At 43.9% G+C, this 25,766-nt stretch overlaps 1 protein-coding gene across 1 annotated transcript; it reads right to left on the reverse strand.

The window, feature by feature from the left end:
- Positions 1-665: 665 nt before the first annotated feature.
- MIX23 (mitochondrial matrix import factor 23) lies at positions 666-24,716 on the reverse strand. The gene is made up of 5 exons (XM_058172603.1): positions 24,596-24,716; positions 18,289-18,414; positions 5,011-5,157; positions 1,614-1,673; positions 666-926 (listed from the first exon to the last, which is right to left on the reverse strand). The coding sequence occupies exons 1-5, from the start codon at positions 24,644-24,646 to the stop codon at positions 876-878; spliced, it is 435 nt and encodes a 144-aa protein (XP_058028586.1). The 5' UTR covers positions 24,647-24,716; the 3' UTR covers positions 666-875.
- Positions 24,717-25,766: the final 1,050 nt, after the last annotated feature.

Here is a 25,766-nt window from a genome sequence, read left to right on the forward strand (position 1 = left end):
AGAGCTGAAAGATTTCCATAATTATGAGAGTCATAGAGACTCTCATGTTGTCAATATCAATTGAATGGCACATAATCAATCCAAGACCATACTGTATAGTATCTAATGTCTCTACAAGCATCCCTTAAGTGTTATATTAAATGACTAAGGGGGTTTCATATATATCAATGTGGAACCCTTTGCTAAGTATTGTATTTATTCTCACAGTACTTTACTTCAATCATATACTACTATTATCACATTCAGAAGTTAAACCTGAAGTCCATATTCATGCAAAACATACCAAAATTCAACCATGTCTATGCTTTACTTAAATAAAAAAAAAATTCTAAGGGTGCTAGGGATTGGTTCCGTGGAGGGCAGTTTTTTTGAGGACGGGGGAGGTGTGGTTTTGCATACTGCCTGGATCCCGCACATGTGCAGATGGGGCTTTGCTCACTTGCACAGCCTGGTTCCTGATTTGGGGGAGGGCACGGAAACTGGACCCCTGGGCTTTCACATCTCTGAAACATGCCTTAATATTTCTCACAGTCTGAAAAGGACCTACACAATTAGCAGAGCACGACATTCTTTTTTATATGTAAAAATCTCCAGGTACATGAGAGTGGATAAATGTAAAGTACATTTGCTGCTGTATCAAAAGAGGTCAAGTATGTGACATCACATTCCATCTGAATATTTTTTAATGTTTTTTTCTTCTCATATGTCTTGTACAAATTAACAGTTGATTTATCTTTATTAGCAAAATCACTCATTGTATAGATCCCGTGGGTATCATTTTTCAAGAGGTCCCATGCATTTTGTTCCATGTTTCTTTTCCAGTTTATTTGCATTACTGAAGACCACTTTCAGGGGAATCTTCCCCCGCATTTGCATTATTGTGTCTTTGGGGGCTTATAATGAGTTCTGCAGCGTTCATTAAATATCTAAAATAGCAAAACAGAAAGTTGATTGATACAAATATGAACGAATATGTAAAAACTTAATTAGCTGCAAAGCAGTAAACAGAGCCAAATGTTCGTGCTCAGAAAAACAAAAAAAAGTGATATCTACTTGTCCAGGTTTGTAGCTTTCAGAATAAAAGGGGATAAATAACTGGCTAAAATATTTCCACACATGGCAGACAGAGATTTTTTATGACAGAACTGTTTCAAAGTTCAGATGGCATCACCCTTGGGGGCACATGACAGCAATCACATGATCTTTATGGCCAGTTGTAGTTCTGTGGTCATGTGACAGGATTTGCAACTTTTTTTTTTGCCAGAAACCAACCTTTTCAGCTGGTTCCTGGCAATAAATGCCCATAGGAATGCATTGACTTGCTTAATGAATGTGGTGTTCACTTAACAATTGCAGTGTTCACTTAATGACTGCTGCAAAAAGGGTTGTAAAATCAGATTGGTCAAATGGGTGTCTCGAGTTATGATTTATGATGGAGGTCCTGGCTCCATTGCAATTGAAGACTACTTATATGCATTATTTTGGATATAAGATATTTCTACTTGATTTTCATATTTAACTTGAACCATAATTCTCTTCCTAGCTTTCTTTCCCCATCAATCAGAGCCTTAATATGGTATGACAAAAATTCACAAATCAGGACTTTTCCTTACCTTCCAGCTTCTGTCATTTACCACTTCTTCAACATTTAACTCTGACTGCATTAATTTCAACTATAAGAGAGAGAAAAGAAGAAAGAATTTAGAGACGTAGCATAATAGTTAGGGTTGACCATGAGCAGACAGATTGTATAAAAATAAATTTGGATAACAATATTAAAAATTAAAAAAAAACACCAGATTAAAATAGAACATTTAATCAAGTTTCCTCACCATTCAGTAAATAAATCTTCCTATGAAAAATTGGAATTTTATTGTAGAAGATTGGGGAATTAAGAATTAGAAGTGGTAAGCATTTTAGAATAGAATAGAATAGAATTTTTATTGGCCAAGTGTGATTGGACACACAAGGAATTTGTCTTGGTGCATATGCTCTCAGTGTACATAAAAGAAAAGATACGTTCATCAAGGTACAACATTTACAACACAATTGATGGTCAATATATCAATATAAATCATAAGGATTGCCAGCAACAAAGTTACAGTCATACAGTCATAAGTGGAAAGAGATTGGTGATGGGAACTATGAGAAGATTAATAGTAGTGCAGATTTAGTAAATAGTTTGACAGTGTTGGGGGAATTATTTGTTTAGCAGAGTGATGGCCTTCGGGAAAAAACTGTTCTTGTGTCCAGTTGTTCTGGTGTGCAGTGCTCTATAGCGTCGTTTTGAGGGTAGGAGTTGAAACAGTTTATGTCCTGGATGTGAGGGATCTGTAAATATTTTCACGGCCCTCTTCTTGATTCGTGCAGTATACAGGTCCTCAATGGAAGGCAGGTTGGTAGCAATTATTTTTTCTGCAGTTCTAATTATCCTCTGAAGTCTTACGTTTTATAGACATTTAGAAGAGAACAAAGTTAAAGCTAAAATTCATACTGGCGAGAAATTAGAAAATCTTTGTTCTTTTTACCCCAGTTGAAAAATTGCAACAACTGAGAATATACTTTTGCATGGGTTATTGCAATGTAGTGAAATCTTGATTTACCAAACTTTAATGCTACATTTTATATGCAGCAGACCTAATTTTGCCATGATTTGCAATAATTGTATAACGATGTCATCAAACAAATGATGCAAATTACATCATTTAAATCAATTTATTTCAGTGGCATAATGATGCAATAACACTAATAACTAGATTACCTGGGTGATGTTGTCATATAGGTGCTGTAAATCCTCACAATGACAAATTCTTTATTCAACATATGTTTCTGAATAATGAATCCGTCCTTCCTAATTAACTTTTTTAAAAAAACCCAATTTTTTTTTAGTAAAAATTGCAGTTAATTTTAACATGAGTGAGTAGAGACCAGAATATCAGTCCAATTACATGGACAGAAATAGAGCAATATATATTAAATCCCATCATTTCACATTTGCTTTATAAAAATTTGCAGATTCTGATGTCTGAAATTACATTCATATGGCAAGTAGATAGTAGAGCCTTATTTTCTATCCAGTTGACCTCTTTGAAACCCTTTAGGAAGAAACTGAGGGTTCCAGCTAACTGTTGGAGTTGCACTGTTCAAAGTATGTTGGTCGCCTTGCCCTGTACTGCTCTCTTCTGGACAAAAAATGATTTCACAATTTGTTCTGTTTCAGGAAACCTTTTTTCTTTTGTCAATACTGATTGTTTAATAATAAATAATATACCAAATGTTTGGGAAGCCACCCGAGAGCAGTTGAAATGGAAACAGTACATTTTAAGATCACAAAAAATTGATAGAACATCGGATTTCCAATCTTTACTATCATTACAGAAGAGTCTGAACCATTCACCTGTTTTTCTATATCTACATAAGCATCCCAATGACTGCTTAGAAATTTAAATATATAAAATGGTTTATAGATTAAATTTCCATGTTTCCTTTCCTTTCAAATTGTGTTTGACTTCAGCTAGCAAACATTAATAATTTATTTTATATTAATCAATAGAACATCCGTTTGTACAATTTTTCATAAACAAGACCTATTTATGTGTATTTAACAAGACATGAATACCGTGTTTCCCTGAAAATAAGACGGCCTTATATTTTTGGGGGCTACAAAATAAGCACTAGGGCTTATTTTTGGGGGATGTCTTAATTTTTTTTCATGTACGGGAGGCCCAGTTCTGCTTGCTCATGGCCTCAACAGAGAAAGCAAGCCAAGACACAGTGGGACAGAGTAGGCGGGCAGGCTTGGAGGCTCGTCTTCATGTCTCTCGGCTTTCCCGCAGCCAACCTGGCATGTCAGGATCACCTGTCTTCCCCACTGCACCTCTGCCTCTGTCTGCTGCCAGTGCCACCATGCCAAGATGAACCTTCTGTAGTTGCCTGCCTGCTCTGGCCCACTGACTCTTGGCTTACCCATGTCCCATGTGATGTGTCTGGATCGTGTGCCTCCTCCCGCCTCTGCCTGCTGCTTGGATATGTAATCAACTCACCTGCACTGTACAGGCTGTGGCTGATGCCAGACACTGTCGGCCCCTGTGCTGCCTCTGGTGCTGGCCACGCCCCCCCCGCCAATGACAACCTTAATTAGGGCTTATTTTTGGGCTAGGGCTTATATTAGGAGCATGCTATAAAATCAGGCTAGGGCTTTTTTGGGGGGTAGGTCTTATTTTAGTGGAATAGGGATACTTATAAATGTAATACAATATAAAACTGTGTGTATGTGTCTGTATTTGTGTGTGCATATATAAGTTTTGTTTAGTGCATGAGAAAATTATAGTGATGGTAGATTCCTTATTTTTGTCTTTCTTTGTCTTTCTTCAAGACAATTCTGCAACTACTTGGACTAGTTGCTGCAGTTTATCTAACAACATTTTTGGAAATAGTTTGCTATAGCCTGTCTCCTATGGCTGAGAGAGGGTGATTGGCTTTGTGCCTAAGATAGGGCTAGAACTCAGGGTCAATTCCCCCCCCCCGAGTAATCCTGTTGTATTACCAAGCTGATTTTGGCTGAGCAGGATCAGGCTTGCTTAGTACTTAGAATAAACCCCCAGGGCTCAAGGCAAAACTGGGAAGTTGAACTAACCTCCTGAAATATGACAAGGCAGGTTCATACTGTGGCTGAGAAAACTGCAGATATGGCCATGAAGGTGCCAGGTGCCAGGAGTTGAGTTTCAACTGAATTGAAAGCATTGCCTTATGTAATAATACAATCTGCAACAGCCAGTTTGTCAATTCATGATTTCTATTTCTATCTGTTTTCTGAACGATGAAGCATGGGCATAGAAGAATATCTAATGACAGATACATTTGTTTGAGAGAACTGGTCCTTTCCCAGCATTAGGATGATTATAATGTCAAACCACAGATAACTATTTTTATAATTTTACAAGTTTTAAATTCAATTTTCAATCATATTTTATATAATAGAACTTAAAGCAACCAAATTCTGCAACTTACTTTTGTCTGCTCTTTCCTGAGTTGTTTTAGTAGTGTTATGTCATCTGGAGATTTCTTCCTCTCTTCCTGCAGAAGTTTTACTACATTAGAAGTTTGGGCAATACAGCTTTTGATTATTCTCTCCCTACTTTCGTGAGCTTCTTTCAACTGAATAGGCAGTAAATATAAACAAAGAAAACCAGATAAGCAAGCAGTCCAATAATGAGTTAAATGTTACGTAAAAGAAAAGCAGAAATTGAGGTGGTTTTCATAAAATTAAAACTTTCCATGCACATGTAATTGACACAGCAGAAGAGCTTATTATTCTTAGCACTTTTTGTTCATAGCTCACCCAGATATTATAGCTATTAAATAAGTGGTTAGCAGAAAAATCCTTGTCACTTAAAAATACAGAAATTAGCAACCACTTACACTCACTTTCTTTAAAAAAAAAGGGTGTGTGGCAAGGGTCCTAAAGGAGCTCTATTTAAACTTTCCTTGAGTTGTCTGCACACTCAATTGCAATGCTCTCTGTTCAAACTTTTGCCTATTTCAAGGCCTATGAAATAGATGAGTATTTTTATTTATGTAGATCTACTTGACAAATACCTAATGCTGTGTTTAGCTACCTTAAATAGGCAGGCACTGAAATCAAGAGGAAACCTCCATTCTCTTGGTCATCATTTCCTCTCCTTTTATGTACCAATGGAGATGATGAAAGTATCACCTTTCTTATACAAGTAAATAAAATACAACTCGTGAATTTAAAGGAATTGAAGATGGCTATCTTCCAAGCATTTGCCAATATAATGACAACCAAATATCTTCCATTTAGATTCCAGACGAACAGCTTCTGAATATTGCTATATAACAACTTAATAGCAAACTTACCAAATCTCACAAAACTGTTTTGGATGGACAATTATGCAGGACAATACAAAACAAAACAAAACAAAAATATTTTCCATGGAATGTAACATACAATTGCAATATTTTGAGTACATCCCAGTAGGGCTTTCTTAATAACTGGAGAATTCCTCTGTAAGTAAAAATATTGACATTTTGCTGTCAATAATTTCAATTACAATAATTTCAAAGAGGAAATAGCTATTTTGCTTCAAAAATATTTTGAGATAAACAAAGGTTTAGCACTGCCAAATTATTGAACAGGATATGTGCAAATTATATGTGAAGATTAACTTATTTCCTATTATGCCTGCTGGAAAATGAAAGGGCATTTTGAGGAAAGCAAACACAAAAGATAAAGTTTCCATTGTCCTAATAGGCCAGGGGTGTCAAACTCGCAGCCTGAATGCATCATGCGCTAGCCACACCCACCTCCACTTTAGTGAAGAGGGAAAAAGTCACGATACATGACGTGATGACGTGACGCGGTGAGTTTGACACCCCTGCAATAGGCTTGGATCCTTTTCCAGAATCAAGAATTGCAAAGTGGCATGTATAAAGAGCATATATTACATCCCACTAAAGTAAACTTGCATCAACATGTTTATGGCAAAACTTTGGTAATCTGGAGAATCAGGTGATAGATAGTGGTCACTCATTATAAAGCAACACGGTTGAACTACAATAAAGCATATAAAATGCCATAGATATAAATGTACAACATTCAAGAACTTCAGCTCCATCTTAACAAAATAAAATTAGGCAGAAAACGTAAGCATATAATTGACCGTATTTGGAGAAATATCAAGACTAAATACTATAAAGAAAAAGAATGTAATGGAAATATGGATATTTTGTTTAAATTTCTATTAGAATATTATTGACTCTGGTATTGTGTCTCTTGATGGATCAATATACTGTACATAAATGAAAGTCAACATGATGCCCATGGTCCTGATTAGCAGAATGCTGCTGCCTTCTTAGTTGCTGCCCAGTCCAGGGAAAAGAAAGGCAGTTTTAAAGGGCTGCAGAAAGTTGGTAGATTTGTACTTCCACAACTTTCAAAACACCTTTTTGTAACGAAATCAGATTCTACTGATTGTAGGTCTATTTATTGATAAATATTGATTTTAAAATATATTGTTTTCAATGTTTATAATATTCAGCTATAATCTGTATTAGCAGCTGGCAGTCTACAACAATAAAACAATACATTAACTTCCTCACCCGCCCCCGCCCCCCAAAATACTCTCTGGAAAAGCTACTTTTCCTGCTTATGGAGGGCAATTAGGATATGTGCTGATTTGATCTCAGGAGTTATTCTGTAATATTGGGTTTGCAACAAAAACATGTTTGTGAGCCTGTGCCGCCTTTAAAGTTTTAGTAATGGAAAACTGTTAATGGATTTTGTTGGGAACATGCATCATAATGCAGATTCTTCTTGGAGGAAGAGGCCCCAAAGATATTTAGGAGCCAAGCCATCTAGGGCCGTGAGGGTGAACCTATGGCACTCGTGCCAGAGGTGGCACACAGAGCCCTCTCTGTGGGCATGCGCGCCTTTGCCAGCTGTGCTTCGGGTTTCTGGAGTGCCACAAACCCAGAGACCAACTGGCCAGCGCGCATGCTGGAAACCTGAAGACCAACTGGCCAGCACACAGATGTGCACCAGCCAGCTGGTCTTCAGGTTTCCAGCACCCCAGCGGGTGCACATTCCGGTTTGGGCACTCGGTGCCAACAAGGTTCGCCATCACTGATCTAGGGTGTTAGACAACACTTGTATTCAAAACTCGAATGGCAACTAATGTATTCAGAACCTGATGGGCTCACAGCACAGGCATTATGTGGATGTGATGACTCCAAGCTCCACATTTTGTACAAACTTCAGCTTCGGTACTCTTCAAAGCAGCCTTTTATATGACATTGTGGAGCAATATGTGCATGAATGGGCCCCTCTGTTCACGACCTCCACCTGCCTCATCCAGTTGTAGAGAGATATCCAGGAGAAAACTTCTCTACGCATGCGCTGGGAATGGCGGCGTTTTGAGAGCCATGCAGACGGCGGGTCGGGTTTTTCTTGGCCGTGATGCCGTGGAGATGGACACCAAGCCGCCTGGACCGCCGCCCCCGTAGATCATCTTTCCAGCAGCCGAGGGGAGACCTTTGGGTCTTGCTAGTGGTGGGCGGGTGGCGGACGGTGGATGGCGGCGGCCATTTTGGCAGGGCGCGGAGCGGCACCCGCTGGAAAGGGCCAGGCCAGATCGCGGTTCGCTCCTCGGAGGCCGCACAGGACGCTTTGTCCACCGGCGATATCGTTTAGAGGCATTATCCATCAGCAGTATTGTTTAGCGGCAGTGATACCATCGGCGGCAGATGGCAGCGGCTATTTTGGAGGGGCGCAGAGCGGCGCTCGTTAGAAATGGCCGGGCTGGATCGAGGTTTGCTGCTTGTCGGCTGCACATGTCATCGGCGGCCGAGTGTTTGCCGCTTTGCCCATCAGCGGCATTATTCAGCGGCATTGATACCAGCGAGACCATCGGATGGTAGATGGCGGCGGCCGTTTTGGAGGGGCGCGGTGTGGCGCACGCTGGAAATGGCTGGGCTGGATCGCGGTTTGCTGCTTGCCGGCCGCACACAACATCGGCGACTGGGCTTTTTGCCGTTTTGTCCATCATCGGCATTGCTTAGCGGCATATTACATCAGCGATACCATCAGTATATCATTGGTAACATCAATGACCATCTGACTGCGTTATGGCCGTTATGGTCGCGCTCTTCATCAACGGTTGGCAGCTGGATTGTTTGCCGTATTATTCATCAGCGGCATTGATACCAGTGGCGTTGGACACAGGTGGCCCTGGTAGGTGGAATTTTGACTTTAACTGACTTTGGTTGTATATGACATCATATGACATCTGCAGCTAGAAACTTTTTTCTGCTTCCGGTACTGACGGCATCAATTTTGGACGGCCTCGAATCTAGTCATGGTCGACATTGGTGGGCAAATACTTCTGCTGCATTTATCATGGACAGCATTAATCGGCGGAACCCATCAGCCGAATTTTCCATCTTATTGTTGCCCCTACTGGCCGTTTTGGCCTTGGTTTGTGACTGTCTTGGCTTTATCCGCAGGCCGCAATAACATCTAGCGACCAGGGAACCCCTTTTTCTCTTGCTGTTATTTATAATTTTCTGCATGAAATATTCGCCTGCTGAACTTCTTCGACTGCGAGGTTCCCCCGCCTCGCAGGAATGGCCCGCCGGGTTATCGAGGGCCTGCCTTAACGAGGGGTCTTGGGACCCGGAGAGGTGGCATGCAATGAAGAAGAATCTTTGGGGATTTGTAAATAGGTTTTTTAAAAAGGGTCTTTTAAAGGGGGGGAGGGAAGAGACGGGTGGGGGAAAAAACCCGTCGGGGAGGGTATGTCCAGTCCCGGGGTCTGTTCACGGCGTTTTTACATCTGGTCCGAGGGAGGGGGGGAGGGGCACGTTCCAGGTGTTGAGGGCGGTTCCATCTGTACGGTAAGTGGGAGGGGCAGATATGGCGGAAGCAAGGGGCCGTATCATTTTCTGGGAGCACGTGCTCGCTGCTTAAAAGTGATCACGTGCTCTGGCCCCTTAGTCCTTACCCATTCCCAGGAAGGTCAGGATCCTCAGAGCTTGGGCCTCCGGTTGATGTTGTGCAATGCCCGGTCCGTGGTCAATAAGGCCCCCCTGATTTGTGATCTTATTCAGGGGGAGTCCGCGGACTTTATGGGCATTACGGAGACCTGGTTGGGCACAGAAGGGGGTGTGCCCCTGGTTGAACTGTTCCCTCCGGGTTTCCAAGAATTCGATCAATCGAGGGCCCAAGGTAGGGGTGGAGGGGTGGCGGTTGTGATGAGGGAAGGTCTGGAGCCGAGAGAGTCCACTGTGCCTCAGATAGCCGGCTGTGAATCCCTCTTTGTGAAGTGGGGCCATAAGAATCAGATGGGTCTGTTGATCACGTACCTGGCTCCTTGCTGCGTGACTACAGCCCTGTCTGAGCTACTGGAGATGCTTGCCGGGGTGGCGGTTGAGATTCCCAGACTTTTGGTCATGGGTGATTTCAACCTGCCATTGGCCGGCTTGTCATCGACGGTGGTCCAGGAGTTCCAGGCTTCCATGACGGCCTTGGACCTGATTCAAGTAACTGATGGCCCTACACACATGGGAGGGTCCACACTGGACTTGATTTATATCTCTGGACAGTGGTTTAATGATCTGGTATTAGGGGATTTAGTGATGGTACCTGTGTCATGGTCAGATCATTTTCTCCTCCGCCTAGACTTTCAGAACGCCGCTCACCATCGCAGGGAGACGGAACCAATGCGCTGGTTCCGTCCCAGTCGCCTGATGGACCCCGAGAGGCTCCTGATGGAGCTTGGGCCGTTTCCTGAGGATCTGGCCCACGGCACAACTGAAGAACTAGTTGCGGCCTGGGAACAGGCCGCGGCTGGGGCTTTGGACCGTGTCGTGCCTTTGCGGCCTCTGACCCGGCGCAGATCTCAATTGGCTCCTTGGTTCTCTGAGGAGCTGAGAGAGATGAAACGCCGGAGAAGATGCCTAGAGAGTACCTGGAGGTCCAGCCGTTCTGAGGCTGATCGGACACTAGTTAGGTCTTTTTCGAAAACCTACCTAGTGGCACTGAGGGTGGCGAAGAGTTCTTACGTTTCCACCCTCATTGCGTTGGCAGATAACCGCCCGGCCGCCCTGTTTCGGGTGACCCGCTCCCTCCTACAGCAGGGGGGGGGCGGGATGACCCCTTGCAGGGACGTGCCGAGGAGTTTAGTGGTTATCTATACGATAAAATCGCTCAGCTTCGGGATAGTCTGGACCAAAATTGCGATGATCCGGGTGAGATGACTGAGACGCGTCTTGTTGATGTTGTTTGGGATGAGCTTGATTCTCTGGCTCTCGAGGACGTGGATAGGTTACTGGGGAGGTTACATGCCACTACATGTTTACTGGACCCGTGTCCCTCCTGGCTGGTGCTGGCCACTCAGGAGATGACAAGAGGCTGGCTCCGGGGAATTATAAATGCTTCTTTGTTGGAAGGGATCTTTCCCGCCACCTTGAAAGAGGCGGTGGTGAGACCCCTCCTCAAGAAGCCTTCCCTGGACCCAGCTATTTTGGGTAATTACCGTCCAGTCTCCAACCTTCGCTTTGTGGTGAAGGTTGTAGAGAGTATGGTGGCATGGCAGCTTCCCCAGTACCTGGATGAAGCTGTCTATCTAGACCCGTTCCAGTCCGATTTCCGGTCCGGATATAGCACGGAAACAGCTTTGGTCGCGTTGGTGGATGACCTCTGGAGGGCCAGGGATAGGGGTTGTTCCTCTGCCCTGGTCCTTTTAGATCTCTCAGCGGCTTTCGATACCATCGACCATGGTATCCTGCTGCACCGGTTGGAGAGTTTGGGAGTGGGAGGTACCGTTTATCAGTGGTTCTCCTCCTATCTCTCTGACCGGTCGCAGACGGTGTTGACAGGAGGGCAGAGATCGACTGCGAGGTGCCTTACTTGTGAGGTGCCTCAGGGGTCGATTCTCTCGCCTCTCCTGTTCAACATCTACATGAAGCCATTGTGCGAGATCATCAGTGGCTTTGGGGTGAGTTACCAGCTGTACACTGACGATACTCAGCTGTACTTTTCCACCCCAGGCCACCCCAACGAAGCTGTTGAAGTGCTGTCCCAGTGCCTGGAAGCCGTACAGGTCTGGATGGGGAGAAACAGACTAGACTCAATCCATCCAAGACGGAGTGGCTGTGGATGCCGGCACCCCGGTACAGTCAGTTGCAACCGCGGCTGACTGTTGGGGGCGAGTCACTGGCCCCAACAGAAAGGGTGCGCAACTTGGGCGTTCTTCTGGATGGATGGCTGTCGTTTGAAGATCAGTTGGCGGCCGTCTCCAGGAGAGCCTTTTACCAGGTTCGCCTGGTGCGCCAGTTGCGCCCCTTTCTTGACCGGGATGCCTTATGCACAGTCACTCATGCTCCCGTCACTTCTCGTCTGGATTATTGCAATGCTCTCTACATGGGGCTACCCCTGAAGTGCACTCGGAGACTCCAGTTAGTCCAGAATGCAGCTGCACGGGTGATTGAGGGAGCCACACGTTGCTCCCGGATAACACCACTCCTGCGCAGTCTGCACTGGCTACCTGTAGTCTTTCGGGTGCGCTTCAAGGTGCTGGTTACCACCTTTAAAGCGCTCCATGGCTTAGGGCCTGGGTACTTACGGGACCGCCTGCTGTTACCTTATGCCTCCCACCGACCCGTACGCTCACACAGAGAGGGTCTTCTCAGGGTGCCGTCCGCCAAACAATGTCGGCTGGCGGCCCCCAGGGGAAGGGCCTTCTCTGTTGGAGCACCTACCCTCTGGAACGAACTTCCCCCCGGTTTACGCCAATTACCTGACCTTTGGACCTTTCGCCGTGAATTGAAAACATATCTGTTTATCCAAGCGGGACTGACTTGATTTTAAATTTTCAAATTTCTGGATTTTTATAATTTTAGATTGGGGTATTTTAGTATAGGTCAATTTGACGGTTTTAATTTTCGGTCATCTTTGAATATGTATTTTAATTGTTATTTTAATTTTGTATATTATTGTTTTAATCTGGCTGTGAACCGCCCTGAGTCCTTCGGGAGAAGGGCGGTATAAAAATCTAAATAATAATAATAATAATAATAATAATAATAATAATAATAATAATAACAACAACAACAACAACAACAACAACAACCACCACCACCACCACCACCACCACCACCACCACCACCACCACCACCACCCCAATTGCATAATTGCTCCTTCAAGAAGTAGAACACCCCATCCAGAGTTATAAATGGTGCTGGCAAAGAATCTCCCAAACAAACATCAACTCCATTTTCTTTGGGATCAGCTTCAGTCCTTTTTGTCCCAATCAAACTCTAACAACTTCAAGTACCAGATGAATATTTCCTTTGCCTGACCCAAGTAGTGATGTAAAATGAATAGCATTTTGGTGCAACCGCAATTATCTGAGATTGTTGCAGACTGACCTGCAAAGATATTAGAAAGCTTGATATATCTAGGCTAATTTGTCACAGATAAGGAGTTGGCAGTCTCTCAGATTAATTTACTTCAATAGGATTGTTACTGTTGTAAAGTGACATTTATTTATTTATTTATTTATTTATTTATTTATTTATTTATTTATTTATTTATTTATTTATTTATTTAAATTTTTATACCGCCCTTCTCCCAAAGGACTCATCCAAGTAAAAATACACTGTATACAAATTAAAAGAAATTTAAAAGGAAACATATTATAATGTGGCCGAAAAATTTTAAACAATTTAAAATCTTAAAATATAAATAACCCCAATAAAATTTTAATCCAGTCCCGCTTGAATAAATAGGTGCGTTTTCAGCTCACGGCGGAAAGTCTGAAGATCAGGCACTTGACGTAAACTAGGGGGAAGTTCATTCCAAAGCGTTGGAGCTCCAACAGAGAAGGCCCTTCCCCTGGGGGCCGCCAACCGACATTGCTTGGCGGATGGCACCCTGAGAAGGCCCTCTCTGTGTGAGCGTATGGGTCGGTGGGAGGCAAAAGGTAACAGCAGGCGGTCCCGTAAGTACCCGGGTCCTAAGCCATGGAGCGCTTTAAAGGTGGTAACCAAAATCTTGAAGCGCACCCGGAAGACCACAGGAAGCCAGTGCAAACTGCGCAGGAGTGGTGTTACATGGGAGCAACGAGTGGCTCCCGTTACTACCCGCGCAGCTGCATTCTGGACTAGCTGCAGCCTCCGGGTGCACTTCAAGGGCAGCCCCATGTAGAGAGCATTGCAATAATCCAAACGGGAAGTGACAAGAGCATGAGTGACCGTGCATAAGGCATCCCGGTCAAGGAAGGGGCGCAACTGGCGGACCAAGCGAACTTGGTAAAAGGCCCTCTTGGAGACGGCCGCCAAATGATCGTCAAACGACAGCCGCCCATCCAAGAGGACACCCAAGTTGCGCACCCTTTCCATTGGGGCCAATAACTCGCCCCCCACAGTCAGCCGCGGCTGCAGCTGACTGTACCGGGGTGCCGGCATCCACAGCCACTCCGTCTTGGAGGGATTGAGCTTGAGTCTGTTTCTCCCCATCCAGACCCGTACGGCTTCCAGACACCGGGATAGCACTTCGACAGCTTCGTTGGGGTGGTCCGGGGTGGAAAAGTACAGCTGCGTGTCATCAGCGTACAGATGATAACTCACCCCGAAACCACTGATGACCTCACCCAGCGGCTTCATATAGATGTTGAACAGGAGGGGCGAGAGAATCGACCCCTGAGGCACCCCACAAGTAAGGCGCCTCGCGGTCGACCTCTGCCCCCCTGTCAACACCGTCTGCGACCGGTCGGAGAGATAGGAGGAGAACCACCGATAAACGGTGCCTCCCACCCCCAAACTCTCCAACCGGTGCAGCAAGATACCATGGTCGATGGTATCGAAAGCCGCTGAGAGGTCTAATAGGACCAGGGCAGAGGAACAACCCCTATCCCTGGCCCTCCAGAGGTCATCCACCAACGCGACCAAAGCTGTCTCCGTACTATGTCCGGACCGGAAGCCGGACTGGAACGGGTCTAGATAGACAGCTTCATCCAGGTACCGGGGAAGCTGCCATGCAACCACACTCTCTACAACCTTCGCCACAAAGCGAAGGTTGGAGACTGGACGATAATTTCCCAAAATAGCTGGGTCCAGGGAAGGCTTCTTGAGGAGGGGTCTCACCACCGCCTCTTTCAAGGCAGTGGGGAAAACCCCTTCCAACAATGAAGCATTTATAATTCCCTGGAGCCAGCCTCGTGTCACTTCCTGAGTGGCCAGCACCAGCCAGGAAGGACACGGGTCCAGTAAACATGTGGTTGCATGTAACCTCCCCAGCAACCTGTCCATGTCCTCGGGAGCCACAGACTCAAACTCATCCCAAACGACCTCAACAAGACGTGCATCCGTCATCCCGCCTGGATCATCGCAATTTTGGTCTAAGCTATCCCGAAGCTGAACGATTTTATCGTATAGATAACCGTTAAACTCCTCAGCACGTCCCTTTAGGGGGTCCTCCCGCCCCCCCTGGTGAAGGAGGGAGCGAGTCACCCGATACAGGGCGGCCAGGCGGTTATCTGCCGATGCAATGAGAGTGAAACGTAGGAACGTTTCGCCTCCCTCATTGCCACTAGGTAGGTCTTAGTAAAAGATCTCACTAGTGTCCGATCAGCTTCGGAACGGCTAGACCTCCAAGAACTCTCTAGGCGTCTTCTCCGGCGTTTCATCTCCCTCAGCTCCTCAGAAAACCAAGGAGCCAATTGAGATCTACGCCGGGTCAGAGGCCGCAAAGGCACGACACGGTCCAAAGCCCCAGCTGCGGCCCGTTCCCAGGCCGCAACTAGTTCTTCAGTCGTGCCGTGGGCAAGATCCTCAGGGAACGGCCCAAGCTCCGTCCGGAACCTATCAGGGTCCATCAGGCGCCTGGGACGGAACCAACACATTGGCTCCGTCTCCCTGCGGTGGTGAGCGGTGGTCCGAAAGTCCAGGCGAAGGAGAAAATGATCTGACCATGACACTGGTTCCGTGACTAAATCTCCTAATTCCAGATCATTAATCCACTGTCCAGAGATAAAAATCAGATCTAGTGTGCCTCCCCCCATGTGTGTAGGGCCATCAGTTACTTGAATCAGGTCCATGGCCGTCATGGAAGCCTGGAACTCCTGAGCTACCGTTGATGACAAGACGGCCGATGGCAAGTTGAAATCCCCCATGACCAAAAGTCTGGGAATCTCAACTGCCACCCCGGCAAGCACCTCCAGCAGCTCAGGTAGGGCTGTTGTCACGCAGCAAGGAGCCAGGTACGCGATCAACAGGCCCATCTGATTCCAATGGCCCCACTTCACAAGGAGGGAGTCACAACCAGCTATCTGAGGCACAGTGGACTCCCTCGGCTCTAGGCTTTCCTTAATCACAACCGCCACCCCCCCACCCCTACCTTGGGCCCTCGGCTGATGAAATGCACGGAAACCCAGAGGGCACAGTTCAACCAGGGGAACACCCCCCTCTGTGCCCAACCAGGTCTCCGTAATGCCCGTAAAGTCTGCGGACTCCCTCTGAATAAGGTCACAAATCAAGGGAGCCTTATTAACCACGGACCGGGCATTGCACAGCATCAGCCGAAGACCCAAGCTCTGAGGATCTTGACCATCCGGGGAACGAGTAAGGACTGAGGGGCCGGAGCATGTGATCGCTTTTAAACATCGAGCACGTGCTCCCAGGGAACGATACGGCCCCTTGCCTCCGCCATATCTGCCTCTCCCACTTACCGTACAGATGGAAAAACACTCTACGCTCCGAACATCCCCCTCTCCCCCTGTCTTCGGACCTGATGAAATAATGCCGTGAGCACGCACTGGGACTGGACATACCCTCCTCCCCCTCCCCAATGGGTTCTTCCCCTCACCCATCTCATCCCTCCCCCCCCCAACCCTTAAAATCCCCATTAAAACTCCCCTTAAAAAATCTGTTAAAACAACTAATTAAAAAACCCCTAAGCCTCCTATTTTTCGCATATTTATCTGAGGGCACGACATTAACAAATAACAGCAGGTTGGTGGATAAAGCCTACTCACAATGCCTATTTGCTGATTTCTTTTATGTCATGAATATTTCATTTACTATTAGATTTATACCTTGGCTTCTACTCGAGAGTATAAGTAGCATGCATAGCACTGTTATTGGTTTTTACTTGTTACTTTTTATTGTGGTTGGACTATTCCTTGGTGGCAAGTCAATTATAAATATTTGTTTTGTTTGCTTTGTATATTTTTACAATGAAATAATTTTCTTCAGGAATTTTTAAAATTAATCACGAGTCTTTATTGATTTCCAAGTAGACATATGAAGAGCAAAATAATTTTGGTTAAGTCTTTTTTGTTGGAAAACATAACAACCTACCTTCTCTTTTATGATTTAATTTGGGCACAAAACCCTCTTGGTCTGTGCAATATGGAAAACCAATATAAATTAGGTTTCCTGCATGAACTGATAAACCTGAGCCTTAGGCACCAAAATCAAAACAATTAATTGATGGTTTTAAAGCCCTTTCTGGCTCTAATATTAATTGATCTAAATCTGAGCTGAGGACTGTGGAGCTACAAAATTGTCAAAGCCATTTTTCTCTGGACACATTCCATAACTGTACAAAAGTAATAATTTATTTGAGGCTGAAAAAACAACAACAATAATTGCTATTTGTAGTGCATGTGCCAATTTATATAAAAATTAGCATTGGATTGGGGTAGTAAGTAAAATGCAAAAATAGCATTGGGGAGACTCAGGTTTTAGATCTCCCTTAGGGATGAGAGCCACTGGGTGACTTTGAGCCAGTCAGTCTCTCTTGGCCCAAGCCTGGGAAATAAAAAATATCCAGCCACACTGGATCAATGTGGTGGATTGATTTAGGCTGATAATAATATATATATATATTTCTATTTTCTTAGTATCAAATACACAACATTAGCAACTTAATTATACAACACAATATGACTAGCTTTATAAGACATGTTTTGTAAAATAAGACAAAAAGAAATATAGTTATCTTTATATATTTTTGGATATAAATATATTTAAATAATTAAAAGGATACAAATTAAATTGGCAGAATTAAAAAAGACACACAAACAAGAGAGAGTTTGGAAGGAGTAGCATTGCCATAGATTCTATGCAGTGGTGGGTTGCTACCAGTTCGCCCTAGATTGGGCGAACCTGTAGCGGCGGCTCCGCCCACCCACCTAGACGTCTCTGTGCATGCGCAGAAGCGTCGTGTGCATATCCACGAATGAACCGGCCTGCAGAGTGCTCCTGGGGGCTGGGGAGGGCAAAAAAGTTGACATGTGGGAGGTTTGGGAAACAAAAAACGGGCCCATTTTTCACAAAAACGGGATGCACAGAGAGTTTGGGAAACCTACAGAGTACTCCTGGGGGCCAACTTTTTTTTTTCTTGTTTACCTTTCCGAAATCTTGGTGTGTCTTCTACTCTGGTGCGTTTTATAGTCCGAAAAATACGGTAAGTATCTTTTATTGTATATGACACAAGCAGGAAAATTGGTGACAAGAACAATGAAGGAACAATATACGCTTATGATTAGAAAGGCCAGCAGACATGAACTGCAAGAAACAGCTAGATGGCAGTAAAGAACTATAGAAAACTCTCAAACTTTGCTTTCATCTAGTGGTCATCTAGATGTTGGCACTCCCAGATCTACAGCACTATAAGATGCCAACATAGTCACAAACACCTGGTGAAAACAAAATCAGGTTTTAAATGAAAAAAGTTAAATGAAGAGGAAGGACAAATATATTTACCGAATGATGAAGTTCTTCACAAGTTTGCCTAGCATCAACTTTTCCTGCGAAAGAAGCTGTTGGAACTGTAGTATTTAATTCATGGACTATCCTGTCATCAATTGTTCTTGTTACCCTGAGCAATTCCTAGGTGGGAGGGGGCAGGGGAGGAAAAATTTAGACTTAATGTTGCAAAATTTAAATAAAAAAAATAAACAGTAGTTAGCAACCAGATCAAGTAATATATTTTTGAACCACATATTTAAAATTCCTAGAAACTTGCAGAGTACTTTACATGTTGGTTGTGCCAGATTACTATAATAGATCATAAGATTGAAAAGGACTTTAGAAGTCTTCTAGTCCAAACCTTCTAGTTCAAATCCCAGGGCAGGAATCCCCTGATCAAGCCATGGTCAACAAAAATGACTGTCCAAATTTGAAATTTTTGTAATGCTTTTTACTGGACAGGTCATTTGATTCTTCTACAAAAAGAATAGCAAATCAAGTTGTGGGAGTATGTTTTAATGCCTACAGTAACTTAGTATCTTAAAAGTATATTTGACCTGGAATTCAACAAACTGAAATACATCTTGTTCCACCCTTTTTCCACAATATAAAAAAGATGCTGAAGAATTGGAAAAAATCCACAGACAAGTGATAAAGATGGTGGGGGCTTATGGCTAAATTCTGTGAAGAATGGTTAAAGAAATTGAGTACATTTAGCTTAAAGAGAAGTAGAGACGCAATAGTAGTCTTCCAACTGAAGGACTACCTCCTGGAGTAATTGGTGCGCCATCACCACAGATTTTCAAACAAGACAGCAATTTTTCTGGGATGGATTTGTCCCCTGAGTTGGGATTTGCACTAAAAGACTTCCAAGTTTCCTTCCTACAATTCTATTATTTTATTTACAAAGTACACTTCTCAGGGTTAATCTAGCCATGATTTACTCATTCAGTTTTGTAAGTTTGTATAGTTCATTGAGCCATAAATTATCTACATTGGCTATTTACCTAACATAATAGGGTAAATTAATTGGCTAGTTTGTGGTTTGGGATGTTGTGTGGACATGCTTTCTCACAAATAAATCTGAACATGGACATATTATGGAGAAAGAGATGAATGTCATTAGACTACACATGATGCCCAATCTGCATCTGTCTATATCCTCTGCTTGTTGATGCCTTCTCCTTCTACTCCTTCTTATGCTGATGGTCTTTTTCTATTTATGATGCCTCCTCCCCCTACCTCTCCATTTCAGGGACTGAAATTCAGAATCAATACAATATTTTCCATATCCTTATCATAGTTCCATAGCAAAGACAAGGACTAGAGTGTGTCCACCTACATGCTTTGGATTACATACCTAAGACTAGTCCACTGTTGCTGTGATGAGTATAAGCTTCATGTTTTGCTATTTACTAAATCTGCACTACTATTAATTTTCTCATCATTCCCATTACCCATCTCTTTCCACTTATGACTGTATGACTGTAACTTTGTTGCTGGTAATCCTTATGATTGATATTGATATTGATTGTTCCTGATTGCTTATTTGTACCCTATGCTTATCATTAAGTGTTGTATCATTTAAGTGTTAAATTGTACCCTATGATCATCATTTGTGTTGTAAATGTTGTACTTCTTTTATGTACACTGAGAGCATATGCACCAAGACAAATTCCTTGTGTGTCCAATCACACTTGGCCAATAAAAATTCTATTCTATTCTATTCTATAAATGACCTCTGTGATCATATTATAAGTAACTGTGTCCTCTTCGCCGATGATGTTAAACTATTTAACACTACCAACAATGCTGCTACCCTTCAAAAAGACCTTGACTTTGTGTTGGAACGGTCAAAAATTTGGCAACTCCAAATCTCAACCAACAAATGCTCTGTCTTACACATTGGAAAAAAGAATCAGAACACTAAATACAAGCTAGGTGGACATGACCTTGTAGATGACCCTCTCTCTGTCAAAGAAAAAACGTAATCCACTGGAGAAGGAAATGGCAACCCACTCCAGTATCTTTGCCATGAAAACCCCATGGACAGTACGAAAAGGAAAAAAGATATGATGCCGGAAGATGAGCCCCTCAGGTCGGAAGGTGTCCAATATGCTACTGGGGAAGAGTGGAGGGCTAGTACTAGTAGCGCCAGAAAGAATGAAGCAACTGGGCCAAAGCCAAAAGGACGCTCAGCTGTGGATGTATCTGGTGGTGAAAGGAAAGTCCGATGCTGTAAAGATTTTTTCTCCATAGGAACCTGGAATGTAAGATCCATGAATCAAGGCAAGCTGGATGTAATCAAACAAGAGATGACAAGACTGAACATCGACATCTTAGCAATCAGCGGACTAAAGTGGACAGGAATGGGTGAATTTAATTCAGATGACTATCAGGTATACTACTGTGGGCAAGAAATCCTTAGAAGAAATGGAGTAGCCTTCATAATCAATAAAAAAGTAGGAAAAGCAATACTGGGATACAATCCCCAAAATGACAGAATGATCTCAGTCCGAATCCAAGGCAAACCATTCAGTATCACAGTCGTTCAAGTCTATGCCCCAACCACTGGTGCTGAAGAAGATGAAATTGACTGGTTCTATGAAGCCCTACAGCACCTGATAGAATTAACACCAAAAAATGATGTCCTTATCATCATGGGAGATTGTAATGCTAAAGTAGGAAGCCAAAAGATAACCGGAATAACAGGCAAGTATGGCCTTGGAGAACAAAATGAAGACGGGCACAGGCTGATAGAATTCTGTCAAGACAATGCGATGGTCATAGCAAACACTCTTTTCCAACAACCTAAGAGACGACTCTACACATGGACATCACCAGATGGTCAACACAGAAATCAGATTGACTATGTGCTCTGCAGCCAAAAATGGAGAAGCTGTATACAGTCAGTAAAAACAAGATCAGGAGCTGACTGTGGCTCAGATCATGAGCTTCTCTTTGCAAAATTTAGGCTTAAACTAAAGAAAGTAGGGAAAAGCACCAGGCCACTCAGGTATGAACTAAATCATATCCCTGATGAATATACAGTAGAGGTGACAAATAGATTTAAAGAATTAGATCTGATAGACAGAGTGCCTGATGAACTATGGACGGAGGTTCACAACATTGTACAAGAGGTAGCAACTAAAACCATTCCAAAGAAAAAGAAATGCAAGAACGCAAAATGGCTGTCTGAGGAAGCTCTGCAAATAGCTGAGGAAAGAAGGGAAGCGAAAGGCAAGGGAGAAAGAGAAAGATACACCCAATTGAATGCAGAATTCCAGAGAATAGCTAGAAGAGATAAGAATGCATTCTTAAAATGAACAGTGCAAAGAAATAGAAGAAAACAATAGAATAGGGAGGACCAGAGATCTATTCAAGAAAATTGAAGATATGAAGGGAACGTTTCATGCAAAGATGGGCATGATAAAGGACCAAAATGGCAGGGACCTAGCAGAGGCAGAAGAGATTAAGAAGAGGTGGCAAAATTACACAGAAGAACTATACAAGAATGAGCTTAACATCACTGATAACCACGATGGGGTGGTCACTAACCTTGAGCCATACTAGAATGTGAAATCAAATGGGCCTTAGGAAATCTGAGCAACAACAAAGCTAGTGGAGGAGACAGTATTCCAGCTGAGCTATTCAAAATCTTAAGACAGCAGTAAAAGTGCTACACTCAATTTGCCAGCAAATTTGGAAAACTCAACAATGGCCACAGGATTGGAAAAGGTCAGTTTACATTTCAATTCCAAAGAAAGGCAATGCCAAAGAATGTTCAAACTATCGCACTATTGCACTCATTTCACATGCTAGTAAGGTTATGCTTAAAATCCTACAAGCTAGGCTCCAGAAGTATGTGGATCGAGAACTACCAGAAGTACAGGCAGGATTTCGTAGAGGCAGAGGAACTAGAGATCAAATTGCCAACATACGCTGGATCATGGAGAAAGCTAGGGAGTTCCAGAAAAACATCTACTTCTGCTTCATTAACTATGTTAAAGCCTTTGATTGTGTGGATCACAACAAATAGTGGCAAGTTGTTAAAGAGATGGGAGTACCAGACCATCTTATTTGTCTCTTGAGAAACCTGTATGCGAGTCAAGAAGCAACAGTGAGAACTGGACACGGAACCACTGATTGGTTCAAAATTGGGAAAGGAGTCCGGCAAGGCTGTATACTATCACCCTGCCTATTTAACTTATATGCAGAACACATCATGAGAAAGGCGAGGCTAGATGAATCAAAAATTGGCATTAAGATTGCCGGAAGAAATATCAACAACCTCAGATATGCAGATGATACCACTCTAATGGCAGAAAGCGAAGAGGAACTAAAGAGTCTCTTGATGTGGGTGAAGGAGAGTGCAAAAATTGGCTTGAAACTCAACATTAAGAAAACTAAAATCATGGCATCTGGCCCTCTCAATTCCTGGCAGATAGATGGGGAAGAAATGGAGGTAGTGACAGATTTTATTTTCCTGGGCTCCAAGATCACCGCAGATGGGGACTGCAGCCATGAAATTAAAAGACGCTTGCTCCTGGGGAAGAAAGCTATGGCAAATCTAGACAGCGTACTAAAAAGCAGAGACATCACCCTGCCAACAAAAGTGCGTATAGTCAAGGCTATGGTTTTCTCAGTTGCAATGTATGGCTGTGAAGGCTGGACCATAAGAAAGGTGGAGCGCCAAAGAATTGAGGCCTTTGAACTTTGGTGCTGGAGAAGACTCCTGCAAGTCCCTTGGACTGCAAGGCGAACAAACAAGTCAGTTCTAGAGATCAACCCTGACTGCCCTTTAGAAGGCCAGATCCTGAAGATGAAACTGAAATACTCTGGCCACCTAATGAGAAAGAAGGACTCACTGGAGAAGAGCCTAATGCTGGGAAAGATTGAGGGCAAAAGAAGAACGGGACGATAGAGAACAAGGTGGCTGGACGGAGTCACTGAAGCAGTAGGCATGAGTTTAAATGGACTCCAGAGGATGGTAGAGGACAGGAAGGGCTGGAGGAACATTGTCCATGGGGTCACAATGGGTCGGACACGACTTCGCAACTAACAACAACAACAACTGTCAAAGACCTTGGAATTCTCCTATCAAATGATCTAAGTGCCAAAGCCCACTGCAACTACATTGCCAAAAAGGATTAAGAGTTGTAAATCTAATCTTGCGTAGCTTCTTCTCCTGTAAGAGTACACTACTAACCAGAGCATACAAAACATTTGCTAGACCAATTCTTGATTACAGCTCATCTGTCTGGAACCCACACTGCATATCGGACATTAATACAATTGAACGTGTCCAGAAATATTTCACAAGAAGAGTCCTACACTCCTCTGCTCGCAACAAAATACCTTATGCCACCAGACTTGAAATTCGGGGTTTAGAAAATATAGAACTACGCCGCCTTCAGTATGACCTGAGCTTAGCTCATAAAATCATCTGCTACAATGTCCTTCCTGTCAATGACTACTTCAGCTTCAAATACAACAATACACAAGCACACAATAGATTCAAACTTAAAGTGAACCGCTCCAATCTCGATTGTAGAAAATATGACTACAGTAACAGAGTTGTTAATGCCTGGAATGCATCCCCAAATCCCCAAAACTTTAACTTAAAACTGTCTACTGTTGACCTCACCCCATTCCTAAGAGGTCTGTAAGGGGCGTGCATAAGAGCACCAGCTCTTCCTGGTCTCGTTCCTGTCCTAATGTTCCCTTTAGTTGTATTTATTTTATGTTTTCAATTTATACTTATATATATTATTTAATATGTGTTTGACAAAATAAATAAATAAATAAATAAAGACAGACTCTGACTGACATTCAGCTTTTTAATAGAGATCCCCAAGATCCTCCGGAGAGGCAATCCATTCACCCTCTCATCTCTTCCTTCCTACAATGCAATAATGCCGATCTATTTTAGAGAAAATGACAAGGAAGAGCGTTTCTAAAACCTCGAACACACTATTACAGCCAGGCAGGCATCCCTCCACGCACGTGCACGGCTGTCGGGTGTGCTGGCCAAAGGAAACATTTTATAGCATCCAGGAACGTGGATCTCCTTCGAGCCCCCCAAAACGACCCTCATCTTCTCCTCTCCACGGGTGAAGAACCTCTCGAAGTCTGCTCCACGTTGCCGTCCCCTCCCGTCCCGCTCCCCCTCTAGGGCGCGAGCAAAGGTACTCCGGAGAGCGAGGAGACGCAGCAGCTCCAGATCGGGAGGCGAATCAACGCGTGGCAGCCGATCGCGGGGAGGGAAACGACCCGGGCGCCTCCCCGCCGGGCTCCATCAGCCTCACTTTCGTCTCCGTACCTGAAACTCAGCGAAATCCTCGCAATTTAGAGCCGAGCCGGGCGCTGCCATGTTGGAAGGTCTCAACGCAGCCAATTGGAAGGCGTGACGGAGGCAGGCCCGCCCCCTCTTGCTCCTTCGCCGCGCCGAGAGCAGGCTTCCGCGGGATCCCAGAGCCGGGCCGGAAGTCGCGGGGCTCCTGGAGCAGATGGCCGAGAGCGCCGGGGTGCGGATGGTTAGAGATCTTGATCTCGTCACGTAGTGCTTGAGACCGATTTTAAAAAGCAACAGCAGCCGCGTTTGGAGGGGAAAACCAACACCTGCAGCCGGTCTTTTTCTCGGGGCAGCTTTCTTGGGATGCAGTGTTACGTTGAAGCTTCAAGGTTCTTGTTTAGGCAAACCGGTTAGGAAAAATAGCTCATTTAACACATGCAGCCGATCTTGAAGCAGGGCATGCCACGAAGGAGATTGAAGAGAAGTTGAAAATACACTGTTCCAAACGGCTACAGGAAATGGACTTGTAGGGATAATTTTTATTTAAGGGAAACCTTGTCAGAAGTTAAACTTCTTAAAAGCTGTTGTAAAATGGAATTAAAATGCGCACTGGGCATAGCTCCAAAGACTTTGGTACTGTAGATTTCAGATATTATCTCAATCGCTCTTTTAGGAATTCAGCTTCATTTTGTTTAAGGTAATAGTGGGGCAAAACAAGGCAGTAAAATAGAAAAACCCAGGAAAGAAGAAAAAATCAAGCCAGGTTGGCAGAAGGCAGTTTAAAATTGCTCAGCTAAAAAGCTAGTTGGCAAGATAGAAGAAAAGGAATATTTGGAGATGTATGTGGCAGCCAGGATAGAAAGTTCCTCCTTACTCCTGCCCTCTGGATTTTAGTAGAGTGCTAAAGGGTCAGTCATAGGGAAGAGTTTGAGTGGAGGAAAGGAAGTCAGGAGGGAAAAGGAAGGAAAAAGCTAAGACAGGAACATGGAGGGGATTGAATGCCAGATTTGGAGAAGGCAAGACAGAGGGGGAAAGAAGAAAGGAAGAGTATTTGGACCAAGTGAGGTGAAGCAGAAAGGCTGCTTGTGAAGTTTGGGAAGAGAATCCAGGAAAAGCTTTTGGTCCTTTAACCAAGGTGAAGCGTGAGCAGCTGCCAGTTTCCCCAGCGAGGAGAATGCAAAGTGGATGAAGCCAGTTT

The sequence above is a fragment of the Ahaetulla prasina genome, chromosome 2, assembly GCF_028640845.1.
Source record: "Ahaetulla prasina isolate Xishuangbanna chromosome 2, ASM2864084v1, whole genome shotgun sequence".
NCBI lineage: Eukaryota > Metazoa > Chordata > Lepidosauria > Squamata > Colubridae > Ahaetulla > Ahaetulla prasina.